General features: G+C 36.0%; 1 protein-coding gene across 4 annotated transcripts in view; it reads left to right on the top strand.

Annotated features, from left to right (window-relative positions):
* KRAS (KRAS proto-oncogene, GTPase) overlaps positions 1-15,379 on the top strand; it is a 28,087-nt gene that overhangs the window by 1,565 nt on the left and 11,143 nt on the right. For all 4 annotated transcript variants that reach the window (XM_068400780.1, XM_068400784.1, XM_068400783.1 and 1 more), the window contains 2 exons: positions 5,955-6,133; positions 9,055-9,214. In XM_068400780.1, the coding sequence (XP_068256881.1) occupies positions 5,955-6,133; positions 9,055-9,214 (339 nt within the window). The remainder of the gene's footprint in view (positions 1-5,954; positions 6,134-9,054; positions 9,215-15,379) is intronic.

Consider the following 15,379-nt stretch of genomic DNA (forward strand, 5'->3'; position numbering starts at 1 on the left):
TGAAGTATGGTGTTAATTGCCACGTTTTGTTGGACAGTTTGGATGTATGTTTTTAGGATCTCAGTGACAAAGTATTTGCCAAACTCACTTGAAAACGCTTGGCAAAACTCTTCATGGCTTTGCATGCAGCCTCTTAAATGCAACTTTCCTTTGTGATATCAAGAAGGAAAATTTGTAGTTCTGAAATGTATGCATCAAGCTTTCTCGGCTCCTATCATTAGGATCTGTTTCACATGGTGAGAAATGTGTTTTGGAATGTTAGGGTGATGGAGGCAAAAATTTGGAGCCTGGCTTTTTTTTTTTTCTTTTAAAAGAACAGACCAGTGCGTGTTTCTGTATCTAGAAAAAATGTTGTAAGATAGCTGCTGTAGTGGATTCTTTGAAATATATGGCCCAGTTCCTCAAAACCTGATATTGTATTTAAGCTTTAAAAGTTGCAATATTTTAAAGGTTTTTAATGAGCAAGCAAGCTCTGCCTTTTAAAAATACAAGTGTTGTCTGAAATCTCCTGTGGATCGTTGGATTTAATAACCTCAGATCATATAAAAGGAGAAATGACACCCTAATTTACCTAAGATTTTTATGTTCCCAGCACTGAAACTCTGTAGCTTATGACTTCGTTTATATGTTTATACAGCGAGGCATTTCCAAGCTTACTAGAAGGAATCGCAAGGGTTTAAATCTGGGCTTAAAATGGTGACTCGGAAAATGGCTATGTAGTCATTTTCAGGTAGACATAAGCAAAAGGAGCCAGTGCCCTGAGATGGTAGGAAGCTGTATTACTTTGCTAAAGTACAGGCCTGAGTTAATATGCCCCAAAGAGAGATGTGTGGCTTGAGTTTGAGTTTACCTTATGTGCCTGCATGTCGTCTTGTCTCTCTGTTGCATGGCCAAGTACCCTTATGTATGCCTGTAGATTTTGTGAATAGACCTATGGAGAGAGGCAGTGTTTGACTTGCACTAGGATAGTAGGTCTTTTGATTAAGATATGAAATCTTAAAACAACAACAACCCATAACACACTTAAAAAACAGAAAATGCACAAAACTTACTGAGAGGAACAACCAAAATGGGATTTTACTTTTTCTTGCAAAAGGAACTTTGGGGGATGCTGGTCTTTGTAATACTTGTTCATAATCATCTGGGTTTCTCTTAGGTTAGAGGTGTGTTTATGCATTACAAAAAGTACTGTGGAGGTTCTCTGTTAGAAGTTGTCATATAAAGCCAGAACTGTGTAAACAATTTAGGAACACAAAAACTTAATGCCAGTATTCCTAAATCACTTGAGGCATTTTGCCAGTCAACAAGCTGAGTACTTTGAGGAATACCAAATACATTTTAATGTAAAATAATAAAATGAAAATACAGTTCCTTAAAGAACCTAAAATCCCAGAACTGTGGCTTTTATTCCTTAGTGTGCAGGGTGACTGTAACACTGTGGTGTGGTCCAGAATCCATACATTCTTCTGAAAGAAAGAAACCTTTAACCTAATCGGTTTTACCAGCATCAACAACTTGTCGCATGCAACAGTATTAATCTTCTGCAACTCCTGCAAGTTGTTGTTTGAGCGCTACTTACCATTTTTGTCTTGTAAATTCTGAGACCTTGAGGATGGAGACTATATCTTCCTATGATGTGCCAAGTCACCTTGTGTGCTCACAGTGCTATAGAATAATCATGTAAGTAAGCTTGTAGGGAAGAAATAGTTCAGTTGTAATAAGAGTGGTCTGTGATTTGGAGTGGCAAACAGGTTCCAGAGAATGGGCTTGTAATTGGGTTTAAATGCTTCAGTCCTTGCCTGGGCAGAATCCCATTCAGTTGAGAAGGGTTGCTTGATTGTGCTTGTATAGATGCAGTTGTGGTAGGGCCTGATCAAAGAACAATAGCTGTAGCATGTTTTTTATGCAGTATGAGAAAATAAGGCTAAAGTTGCTTTGACTAGTAAATAATAACAGTTAAGACAGTTCAGTAGTGACTCTACTATTGTTTCTCACTTACTACTGTTTCTTTCATTGCCATTTGGCTGTTGCCAAAATACTAATTTTCCCCAGCAGATAAATAATCAAGCTAAATACTTTGGGGTAGACAGAGAAAAGAGTTCAGTATTTGTTATCTGTAGTTTATTGAATAATTTTCAATCTTTCCTGTGATTAACTAAATGAAACTCAACACTTTAAAATTCTCATGTTGTGAAGACACAATGCAGTTGAAGAGAGGAAAAAATATACTAGTTACTTAATCATTGATGCATTTACAGTGTTAATGTTCTTGCTGTTTTCAGTGGAATAGACTTAATGATTCAACAAATAACTTTTTTGGAAAATGTCAAGTTTCATGGCTGGCTTGAGTATTTTATTTACTTATATTTGAGCATAGCAGATGGGGGACAGGGGGAGGAATTAAAATGAGTGCATGTTTGGGTGGCTACTGTTATTCAAATATACATACTTTATATGTGTTTCACAATTTCATATCTTATTGGAAGTAGATGTCCAAGCACAGATTTATAGCCAAGCAATTTTAAGTGTTTTTTTTTAAACTGTATGTACACTAACCCTTGTACATCTGGCCTAATACCTGGAACAGTTGGACTAGTGCCCTCTGCTGGTCGAGGTCTGTTAAATCTTTATTTGCAATACCTTGTGTGATAACGTAATGTTTGAATTTTTATTTTTATTCTTATTTTTTTTTTAAAGCTTCAGCATGTTTTAGTTCTAAATATATGTCATCTTTTAAATGTCCTACAGAAAGAGCAGCCTTCCTAGTTGCCTGTCAGAGGTTTTTCAATTGGATTAGCAAAATCCCTCGACTGATTTAGGAATACTGATATTTAAGTCTGTGTTCTTAAATGACCTATGCACCTGTGAAGCTTCCACCAATATTTAGTCATAGGTTAGTCTTAGTAGCTGTGGTATTTTAATATTAAATCACTGGTATAGTGGATTTTTGCAAAATAATAGTTACTTGCTTAGATGGGATTTATTAAGCAGTGGGTTTTTTTTTATATATTTCATATGTAGGGTAGAGCTGAGATTTTCTGTCACATTTTATTATCGATGCTTGTGAACAGATGGAATTATTACTCCTTTAGCATAATTCATGCTGATTTTTATGGCTTTTGAAAGGCCAATAAAAGCAGGTTAAGTGATTAATGAAATTAAAACTTTTTTATGGAGATATGCTGAGTCTGTATAAGGGGGAAAAATCGCAAATTCGTATTTGGAGTTGGGTACTACTTCAAAATTAAATTCTAGTTTGCATTTTTTTTTTCTTTTTTACTTAATAGCCTTATACTGGGTGTTTCTTCATTGTTTCTTCATTGCATTAATTACTGCAAATCTTCCAATGTGCAGTAAAGCTGCTGTTTTTTTATAAATTATGAAATTTATAGATTAGAAGGTTGGGTTTTTTTCGTTGTTGAAGGGGAGTCTGGCCATTTGGGTTGTGCAATTGCATTTTGAAACAGAAGTGCCACAGGTACTATAGTGGCATAACTTTTCTTTTTGGTACATCCTACATTCTGTTTTGCAGGACTTGATAATTTTTACAGTATGGTAACACTTAAATAATCAACTTTTGTCTTGGGTATGTTTACACTGGTATTCACCACGATGGGGATGGGGGTCCCAGTAGCCTGAGCTTTTGATTGGTGCTTCAGTTGTCTTTCCTACAGTGACAAATGTGATTTCAGGTTTGATGTTTTGCAAGGGATGGGGGGAAAAAAAAGGCATATAAGGAAAGTTTTATTATTTCACTAGCTTGGAAGGAAATCATAAGCTTGAATTTTCTCTCCCATGTCTTTCTTTTCCTTCTGCCTCAAATCCCTTTTCTAGTTAGTGACAAAACTTTCTCTCCAGAAGTGGGCAAAACAAATATCATCTCAAAACATTCCTTCTTCTTGTACCCGTGCTGTGCTTTATGCTGGTGCATCTTTGCTACTACTGCTAACATGGTAGGCATGCTAAAGCCAGCAGTTCTTAAAAGGGATTTTCTTTTCTATTAAAAATGATTTTCTTTGATGAAAATTACTTAAAGCTTTTGTTTAGAGCTCAGTTGAGGGGAATTTCTTTTCCTTTGAAGTGCTAAGATGTAAAGGAATAATACAGGCTTTTCAAGAACTGTTTTTCATATTTTGAAACGAGCAGTCAAATTGCAAGAAGAGAAAATGAAAGCTTGTAAATATGCCGAGTATAATGCTAGAAGTTCTACTAGTACTTCACTGTGAACTGATAAAAGTATCATAGGACATGGGGGAGGTGCTACTGAATTTAAGTGAATTGGAATAAAGATATGTCCTTTGGTGTGTTTTTTTTTCCTTTAAGCAAGGAAACGGAATATTAATGTTATTTTAAAATACGTTGGTGCTTGTGTGTTTGTCTCAGCTGTATCAATATTTAAACACGGGTTATCTATTTCTAAAGTAAGTTAGCTACTTCTTACTTGAAAGCTGAGTTTGCGCTTCTGTGAAATAAATATTTCCAAAATTATGTTTGAAGTAAACTTTTATCTTTACTGTAAGCAATCAATATTGTTTTACCTGATACTGTTAAACGTCATCCAGGCTCAAGATAAATGTGAGATTACAGTTTGTTTAGTTTAAGATACTGATTCTATACAATTATCTCCTGCTTGTTTTTTAGCATGAGCAACAGGAAAGAAGGGAGCCTTTTGTAAAAAGGCGAATAGATAGAAAGTGCACAGGAGTAGGTGTACTGTGCTTTAAAATGGGTACAAAGGAAGGAAGGTAATTTTGAATTCATCTTGAAGTTGTCTAGAATTGCAACTTTAATTCCCTTCCCAGTAGGTTAGGTTCACTTCTGCGGAGTGTTAAAAAGAACAACAGCAATATTGTGTTAATCTCTAGCTAAAGGATCTGAAAGGTACTGCCAAGATTTTGTGTTTATACCTTTTATATGTTACAAGTACTTTTACTGAGAATAATTCATGGCACTGCTCAGTGACCTATTTTTAAAGCTTACTGGCATGGTTTTATTTTGAATATATAGATGTTTATAGAAAACAGAGTTACTGGGGAAGTAATGCTTATGTTCTTATCACTAAAACTATGTACTCGTAGAAGCCTAGCACCAAAAAGAGCTGTAAATAGGCATTAATATGTAGTTGCTTGGGACTTTGTACAGATTTTAGCCACTTGAATCAGTGACCTGAAAACTTTGAATTGATAGCATTGAAATAATTTGTTCCAACATCTCTGTGAACCCATCAGGGCTTTTATATGACTCTGTGTTGGTCTGTCTTGGCTAAAAAGCTTGAACTTCAAATACATCAATTCAACTTTGATAACTTCATAACAAATATCACTATATGCACCTGCTTAGTCATACAAAATAGATTTCCTGTCCCAAACACCAAAGGTTTTTTATACTACGTCTCCTTCTCAGTGGCATAGATTTTCGGCGTTGTCTTACTTGTAAACTCTTTCTATTTTATTATTTTGTACATTGTTGTGGCACGATGCTTTGATAAACATCCATAGAATGAAGGTCAAATTTTACTTTAAAAAAAATTTGGTAAATTGAGTAAGCTTAAATAAAGTGAAACCTTTTAAAATTAGGATTAGAGTTTTCAATTCTTCTATTAACAGAGACCAAGGGGAGATGCTTTCGATCTGGATCCAATTTTTGTCCTTTTGCGTGAAATAACACTGTCCTTTTTCTGTGTGTGTGCACGCACATGTGCTGTTACTCAAGATTCAGAATACAGATAAGAACATGTTCTTTCGGTGCTCTTTCCACTTCTGAATTACTGTATACATGTAAATATGGGACACTATTTTACTACTGTCATTTGCCCATCTGTAAAGTTGGATTTTAACTCTTGAGTGTTTTCAGTCATGCTTGATTACTAGTAAACAACTTTAATATCTCTGAGTTACAGGTGTTTGAAATCTTACTTGTGTTTAACCAAGGTTTATGTTTTTTTCTTTTCCTAGGATTCTTACAGGAAGCAAGTTGTAATTGATGGAGAAACCTGTCTCTTGGATATTCTTGATACAGCAGGTCAAGAAGAATACAGTGCAATGAGGGACCAATATATGAGAACAGGGGAAGGCTTCCTGTGTGTATTTGCTATAAACAATACAAAGTCTTTTGAAGATATTCACCATTATAGGTGTGTATGTTGAAAGATTATCCACCTAATACAAGAGTCAGTCGATTGATTGCTTGCTCTTACACTAGATAATAGGATGATCTCTTCTGAAATAGCATCTAAGGGGAAATTTGCAAATTAGTAGTATTGCAACTTATTTGTGCACTTGTAGGTCTGTAATTTTGGGTAATCTGAAAATCTGCTGCATCCTTTGCAAGTTAGGCAGACAAAATATCTGAAAGCTCTTCTGGTATAAACTAACGTGACTTAGTATTTCTGCCTGTTCATAGCAAAGACTTATCTAAAAGTAAACTCTGCCCATTCCATAAATAAAATTGTTTGTTAAGATGGAAAAACTGATGCAATTGAAATTGTACAGACAATAATGTCAATTGTTAGCTTTTGTTCTGGGGTGGAGGAGAAATACCTGTGGAATGTTACTAGAAGAGTAACATGTGTGAGCCCTGATGTGTAAGGAGGGGAGAGACACACAAAACTGAGCTCTAGGAGGTCTCGTAAAAAATGATCTGTTACTAGTTTCTTCATGTTCTCTTTTTTTTAATAATAGTTTAAAATTTCAACTTGTACTTTCTTTGTCAGCTACACTAATATAGAAACAGAAGCAGTTGCTTCTGGTTACCATACCAGATAATTTATAACTTAATGACTTTCTATTGTACTGAATTGTCTTTGGGTATTCTGTTAGAAGGCAATGCAAATCCCACCAAAGATCACAGAGTTTAGCAGCATCAGTTTAAGATTAGTCCCAAATACATAATGTTAAGCTATTCCTAGTGAGGCATTTATAATGCTGTCAGATTTATGTTGCTGTATAGTGCAGGAGTGTTTAGCTATCAGTATTACCCAACATCTACTCCTAAGCTGAAGTTGCACATTTTGTTACAGATAGAAGTTACAGTTTTTCATTTAAGGTGGGATACCATGACACTTCAAGGTAATCAAAGTCAGGAGGTGCAACTGCCCTGGTCACATAGTTTCATTTTCTCCTGTATGCCAGCAAATCACATCATTTGACTGTGTAGTGTGCTGATGTGAGTAGCTAGACAGGTAGATGCCTATCTACAGAAATAGTTGACTGCTGGCTTATCTCCCTGGAGCAGCTGCAGGATCAGGCGAGTACTGTTGCAAATGAGAGGGGCAAAATAGCTGCGTACTAACCCAGGGAGAGATCAATATTGAGAATGTGGGCACTTGCTTTCAGGACTGTTTCTTTTTTACATTTATATTCAGCTAGCCAGCCTTTGTATAAATATCATTATATATAAAATGTTGTGATTGCATGTCTTGGTACTGGTGACTTCTTAAAAAAAAAAAAAAAAAAAAAATTTAGAAACAGTTAAGAGCTAGCACAGCAGGGATGACAAATTAAAAAAACATATCTGTCGCTCTCAGAAAAACAGTAAACTTCTTTTCGTAGTAAACTTCTTTTCATTATCTAACCAGATTATTACAAATGGGTTGTAGAAGAAGAAGGGACAAAGGTAAGATAGATGTTGAGGTAAGGAGAAAAAGGAGCATAGAGGTTTTTATGTGGATTTTTTCTTTTTTAAAGAGAGAGTTGCAGATTTGCATAAGAAGGCCACCTCAGTTTATTTCAAAGAATATTGTGAGTTGAATGCTGGAGTTTCTACTGTGCATTCACGCACTTGTGGATGACCTTGTGGACTGAAGCTGAAGGCTTATAAATAAATAACTGAAAACAGTGACTGTATTTAAGGAATCACAGAATGTTAGGGGTCGGAAGGGACCTCAAAAGATCATCTAGTCCAATCCCCCTGCCGGAGCAGGATTACCTAGACCATATCACACAGGAACGCGTCCAGGCGGGTTTTGAACGTCTCCAGAGAAGGAGACTCCACAGCCTCTCTGGGCAGCCTGTTCCAGTGTTCGGTCACCCTCACCGTAAAGAAGTTTTTTCTCAAATTTATGTGGAACCTCCTGTGTTCCAGCTTGCACCCATTGCCCCTTGTCCTGTCAATGGATGTCACTGAGAAGAGCCTGGCTCCATCCTCATGACACTTGCCCTTTACATATTTATAAACATTAATGAGGTCACCCCTCAGTCTCCTCTTCTCCAAGCTAAAGAGACCCAGCTCCCTCAGCCTCTCCTCATAAGGGAGATGTTCCACCCCCTTAATCATCTTCGTGGCTCTGTGCTGGACTCTCTAGGAGTTCCCTGTCCTTCTTGAACTGAGGGGCCCAGAACTGGACACAATATTCCAGATGCTGAATACAAGGAACATACTGATAGATTATTTGGGAAGGCAAAAGTAATGAAATTAATGATTGTTATTTGAGATTCTTGACAAGTACATCTAACTAATATTTCAAGATGCTTTTGAACTGGTGTTTGAAAGGCCTCCCTTACCAAATTGCTCTTTGTAGAGAACCAGACCAGTGGTCTTCGAAGTTTAAAAACCCCTGTCTAAATGGAGAGTTTGTAATGCTGTCTTTAATTAAAAAAACAAAGAAAAAAAAAAAAAAACAACCAAAAAAAACCAAACCAAAATCAAGACAACAGGCATAGAGCTTTTGACAGTATTTTATCTTGGCAAATGAATCGAGTATTATGAGTGCTGAGTATGAGAGATAAGTAGGAAGATTTATACCAGAGCTTCTTAGGCTTGTTCTGGCATTTGCTGTTAAAAACTTAAAAATAGTGTAATGACATCAAAATCTATAGTAGTTTGCAAAATGTCAACCTCTTTTTTTTTTTTTTTTTAAATAAGATAATAAACTTGATGGTGACAGGAGTAGTCAGTTTATTTTTTGATGGCTTCTAATACTGTATATGCAGTAAATTAACGTAAAGAATGATGTTGGAGTCTGTTAATTTAACTTTGTTTCATTGTTTTAAAATCTACTGTATAAACTCTTAATATTAATACCTATTAAATAAAATCTGTCTTTTTTTTTTTTAGGGAACAAATAAAGAGAGTTAAAGACTCTGAAGATGTCCCAATGGTGCTAGTAGGAAACAAATGTGATTTGCCTTCCAGAACAGTAGATACAAAACAAGCTCAGGATTTAGCAAGAAGTTACGGAATTCCTTTCATTGAAACATCAGCAAAGACAAGACAGGTAAAGCTTTAAACTTACCAGACACAAATGTAGAACTCTCATTATTATCATAATGTTAATTATTCTAGGCATTGTCAATTGCTTGGTCATATCAACAGATACATTTCTCCAGAGTAGAAATTCTTGTGGTGTCTTGTCTTTCTGTCAACTCACTGACAACTGGTAATTGCTTATTAATGAGTGATTCGCTTCAGTTGCGCAAACTTAAAGAATGAGACCTGGGCTGCTATTACTCTACACTGTCTGATGGTTGCAGCATTCTTAACATTGTGATAGGTTTTAATAGAATAAAAAGCACTTCTGCTTAGAGGTGAAATGCTTTTTTTTCCTCAGCAAGAGGATTAAGCAGACAAACAGCTAATTAGTTGATTCTGTTTTAAGTCTTTTCATTCATAACAAAAGGAATTTTTTTTTAATGCATTGATTCAGCATTAGTGGGACATGCTTGATATACCTTTTTATAGCTAAGCAATTGACCATAAGTCTCTTTTGAAATTACTGGATTAATTGCTTGTGTAAACTGATACTCTTCTAAGACTTCAGAGCTCATTGTTGGTTTGTTGTACCCCACTGGTACAGGTGAAAGAGGCAGCCATTAGGGTCCTTTCAGTGCTTCTCTCAGGGTTTGCTGGGACAAAGGTGCACAGAGTGGTACATCTGTGTATTCAGGAGAAGATAAGCTATACAGATATAGAGGAAACTGGTTCTGTGCTTGTGAAAGAAAGCGTTCTTTTTAAAAAATGCTGATTTATGTTTTTTAAGAGTAAAGACTTACTATCAGTACAAATTAGATGAGGCCTGAGTGGCTGAATAACTCATACTCTGTGCGTAATCGGAAGTGTTACATGCAAGTTATGAATCGGGACTTAAGTGTAGCAGAAGGAGGCAAATAAAAGCAGAATACTGCAGTTTGAGTAACCGCTCAATGTCACTGCTAAATGGATACAGCTGCATCACTTGGCAGAATTTCCTTGTAGACAGTACATAAGTTATTTTTGGATATAAGAAATAAATATTTTATTAGTGCAAATTTGCTACACCCACCCAAGTTTCTGACAAGTTGAAACCAGAACTAATTAGTAAAACTACAGAGGAATCAAAGGAATGCTAAGTTTTGGCAGTAGAGAAGGTCTCTGTTAGGTAGGATTAAAAAAACAGAACTACACAACTTTAATGGCTGAGAATAAGTTAGGCCATGAGAGTGTTCTGAAGAATGTGGCATATAAGTGGACTAAATAATTACAGTGTTCTTGTTTGGAAGGTTTTGTATTAGTGGCTGTCATTGAGATGTTAGGATAAAAAAGGAAGAACTCTGAAATTACGTTTGAGGTTTGAAATAATAGAAGATCTGTACTAACATCTAGATTTTACTTTGTTCAGCCTGTTTTATAGCGCGTCAGGCTTTGTTGAGGAAATATTCCTTTTGCATAACCACTTTTAATAAAAGTATGTTGATGGTGTTTTTTCAAAGATTTCTTCTCCCCACCCCACCTGCAGTTTGCTCCTACAAGCAGCCCCACCATGCCTAGCCAATACAAAATTGCATGCTCAAAAATCACCACTCCTGCTCAGTATTATAATCTTTGTTTACACAAAGTAGTATCTGCTTTTTTTATCTTTCAGACTTTAAGAGGTCTGCCAGAGGTTTGTACTTATTTCAGAGAACGATAGATCAGTCGTATATGAGCTGTCATTCTATAATTTGACTGCTTTTATCTGTGACTTTATATTTCTGGAGGTGCCAAGTGAAATGTTATAGAAGGGATCTGACTGTTGGCTTTTGTTTTTCAAAGCTGAGCTTTACACGCTCTACAGATAAGGAGTCTCTAAATGTGTCTTGTGGATTTTAAAGTAAAGGCGCCCAATAGCCTCTTTTGAGAACGTTGGCTTCTAAAAGTTGTAACCACTAGGTATGGTTGCTGATTCTTTCACAGTGCTGTTCGTAACATGTTGTGTTACAGAACTGCTTCATAAGATGCTGTGTTAATAAAATTTTTTTGAGAAGACAAAAGGGAATTGGAGGAAGAACCTGATCTTTAATTACAGCAAGATCATCCAAATATTGGTGTATGTGATTGTGTATATATATGTGTATACATATGCATATACATATTATGATTTTTCCGTCCACTGTCATAAATATATGCATATATATATATCTTCTTCCAAAGTAACTTTTTTAATTAGGGGATTCAAACCATTTTGTGAGCTGCACGTGGCCCATGGACTATATTTTTATTGGGCAGTTCTTAGCTAAAAATCAATAAATAAATTAAAAAAAAAATCTGTTCCTCTCTGGTTACATGCAGAACTTCCAAGTATGAACAGATGTAGCTGGTCTGGTAAGTTCTGGAGTCTGTAGAAAGTCTGACGTGAATATTTAGAAGTAGGAACCTTCTTTTCCTTTCCTGTATGCACCTCCCACCACACTGAAACGTCAGTACTAATACCCTGCTGAAGGGGCTCCCACCATCTTGCTTCAACCTTTCCCCGTGCTCCACTTCTGCTGGAGCTCAGAGAGAATCAGAAAGGTTTCTGGGGAAGGAAACGAGGGAGATGGAAATGCAAAGGAGTTGTCCATGTAGTCTGTTTTGATTGCCAAGACACATTTTTTAAAAAAAGATGGCATTGTATGCTCATGCAGAATGATATCTCAGTTCCAGCTAAGTCAGTTTTTAAGATTTTGAAAAATTCATAGACAAGGTCAAAAATAGGAAAGAGAAAAACACTGAAATGAAGTGCAGAAATACACTGTTCTAAAAGTTAGTGTGTTTGTTTTTATTGTGGTTCTGACTGGCAATAAAGATGTAAACTTTAACTTGCTGCAAAAAGGTCATGTTTTAAGCCAAATCCCTGTGAATTTTCATACAAATTATTGAGTTCATCAGTGAAACATTACCTTAGTGGACCCTCCAACTTGGGTATAGGCCATAGATTATTAATTTTTTTAATTAGATCACTGACTGAAATGAATATAATGTAATTTATGAAAAATAGTGATAGTCCTATTTCTAAATGTAAACATATGTCAGTACTGGTGGTTTTGTAAGGCATATCGCATCACTTAAGCTCATCCTTTCACAATCCTTATGCAGAAGGGTGTGAATTTCTTAGGTTTATTTTGATAGCTGTTTTCGCTTTTCTGTTTGACATAAGCTTTAAATTCAAATTCTTCCCTGTCCACATGAGCGTATAGCTCCTAATATTATCAATAGTAACAGTGAGAGATGAGAGGCAAACTTGATTTATCACCACCGAGGCTGCATCCTGTATTCTTTGCTGGGCTTCCATTTGCCTGTGAGTTACACAAGGAAAAGCCTGTGACAAAAATAAGTTGAGAACCTGTGCCTGGTCTGATGAAGTAATTGGTGCAGTATTTACAGTATTCTTTCCTACATCTCAATTAAGGTTCATGAATAACTGGTAACTTAGTTTGCTTGAACCAACTTGCCATTTTTAGGGATTTGTCATATCTGTTTAATGATATTGTATGTGTTTCACTCCAAGCCGTTTTAATGTAGTACATGTGTACAGGTTCCATTCTAAAACTTTGTTTTCAATTAGTTATAACTTTGTCAAACTTCATAATGTGGGCTGAGTTTTTTCATGTCACTTATTTGTTGTAAGGTAAAACTTTTCCAAAAAAGCTTAGTCCTTCCCAAGAACAAGGCCTTTGTGGCGGGGGAGGGGGGGAAGTTATGATAATGTTGAAGCAAATTCTGGCATCCAGCTGGTGTGCTGAATGAGTCCAGGATGCTGAGGAAACAGGTTTGTTATTTACCTGATGTAAAGATAAATAGGTGCAGCAAAAAAAAGGATACATGTGCACAATGGGTAAAATTCAGGTAGGACAGACAGCTGTAATTCTGTCACTTCTTAACTTTGGAGTAATTAACTTTGTAACTTTAATCATGGTTTTGTGCAGTATTTAATATGAATTTACTGATGTATGTCTGGTATTTGACCATCATAAGATAATAACATGATCAGCTTAACACCCCTTCCCTCCCCAAACTGGTGGAGGTTCTGCATGTGGCTGAGTTGTAGTAACTGTTTCCAAGCAGTCCTTTGAAGTCTGTTTTAGAGACAGCAAAAAATTACCCTTAACCTATAAGCTAAACGTTACATGAGCTAGTAGATTTTTGCAGGTTTGTGTATTCTCTAGTATTGGCTAAGCTGACTTTTCCACTACAGATTTTTATGTTGGGAGTGCTTTTATGCAAGTGAGTAGCATTCTCTTTGCTTGTGTCCTCATGAATAATTTTTTGTCTAACAGTTGGTTTTAGGAGACCAACTCTGATAAAGTGTATAAAGGTGGACACAGAACACTTTTGAGATGTCAAGGCTAACTTTCATTAGTTTCCTTTAAGCGCTATTTGCAGCAGTGGAACATGTGAAAATTCCTGTTTGTACTTTGATCTGTATTTGAAATAGTCTGTCTTTGTCATATTTTAAATTGAATATTTGGCTGTCTCCTAGGAGTCAAAAGCATCTTGAAAACATTGCCTCGAGGTCATGAGTTCTTTGGGCTGTTTAGATTTTGAAGGTTTTAATATCTACCAAAGGATATTTTTGCTTCCAGTTCTGACAGCTAAAAGAACTGGTTAATCATATTTTAGATATATGGTCCATGCTTAATTAAGGAAAAAATACTGAAGAAACTTAAAAGAAATTGGTATTAAAATGATTTCTTAAGTTCATAAGACTGGCACCTGGCTCTTTAAAATGTCACCTTGTGCTAATGAAATTAGCAAATATGTCTCTTTACAGATTATTCTTTCAGAATTTCTTTCAACAGGATTCATAAGACTCTTCTTGGTGGTGGCAGTAGTAGCAATTTCTTTTCTCACTCTGTCTGTCTCCCTCTCTCTGCATTGCTAAAGCGAATTACAGCTCATATTGGTGATGGGAAAGTTGGCAATAAATGTTGACTGAAAAATTGTTATCTAATTATTCATGTGAAAGCTCCATAATCAAATTACTATTTCTATTGCAAAACAGTAGATTTGCAAAAATGTTGATTTTTGTACAGCCTGTGCTTTGGCACGTAGCAGCTGATCAATGTTTACTGTTTCCTCTTCAGGAATAAACTTCCATTCCTTCCAGGAAAATATGAAAGTATGAGCTTTACTTGGTTTTTGCTGTTTTTTAATGGCTTCCTTTACATTTTACAAACTCTCAGACCTGGAATGTAAGACTTGTCACCTTGTCAATACTTCACTACATCCTAACAGGGTACATTGTAGATACCAGAGAAATACAATCTGAGAAATAAATCTAATTAATCTTTAAATTCAAGTGGCTGTAGTGCAGAAGAACCCTCAGATAAGCAGCAGTGTGTTAAGAATGAGTCTTAAATGTGATAACCTATGGCACAGGTCATGCAAAATGCCCCAGTAACTGTGGCAGTAAACACTAGCTATTTTTCTTATTAGGTGCATAATATGAAGATGAGTTGGAAAGATAATTTATAGAAAGTCTGCCAAATACAAGCCCAGATTGTGTGTTTGGGTAGTAATAAAGTTTTGAGGCTTCAATGGTTGTACTGTTTTCCATGATCATCAGTCTGTTCTGTTTTTATTTTCAAATGATGAGTTTGTATTAAATTAACAACCCTGTTGATCTGACTGAGGAGACAAGTAATGAGATTGACAGTAAGGCAGAAGAGAGGTTTGCTCTCCCCTTTAAAAGCTGCAGCTGAACATTTTGCATCTTGTTATAACAAGAACATCCTCACAGATTTATCTAAATTTTTCAGTTTATGCACAGATATAAGCAGTTTAAAATAACACCTACTATAACTTAAAGCTGGTGCAATACCTCTTTATCTTGTATTTGCTTAAAGATATCTTTAGTCCTCATACTTTCCTTTTAAATGCCTATTGTATCATCATCTCCAAATAGCCTAAACACAGAGCTGCAGAAAGGTAGAGTGTGAGACCAGAGAAGTAAAACAGGTAGCTCTGTGTCACCCCTGGCATATGTGAAGAGCTCTCTTACACTGGAGAAAAATGTGGGCAGCCGAACTTGACAGGCTGTTTGCACTTTGTGATTAGGGGACCCTTGCGGTTGCCTGCGTCTGTCCCAGAGTGAACAGATTAGGTGTGCCTTGTACATTGATGTGAACCAAGCTCTTAAACATGGTAATAATTAACTTGTTGCTTT

This window comes from Nyctibius grandis, chromosome 5 (assembly GCF_013368605.1).
Source record: "Nyctibius grandis isolate bNycGra1 chromosome 5, bNycGra1.pri, whole genome shotgun sequence".
Classification (NCBI taxonomy): domain Eukaryota; kingdom Metazoa; phylum Chordata; class Aves; order Nyctibiiformes; family Nyctibiidae; genus Nyctibius; species Nyctibius grandis.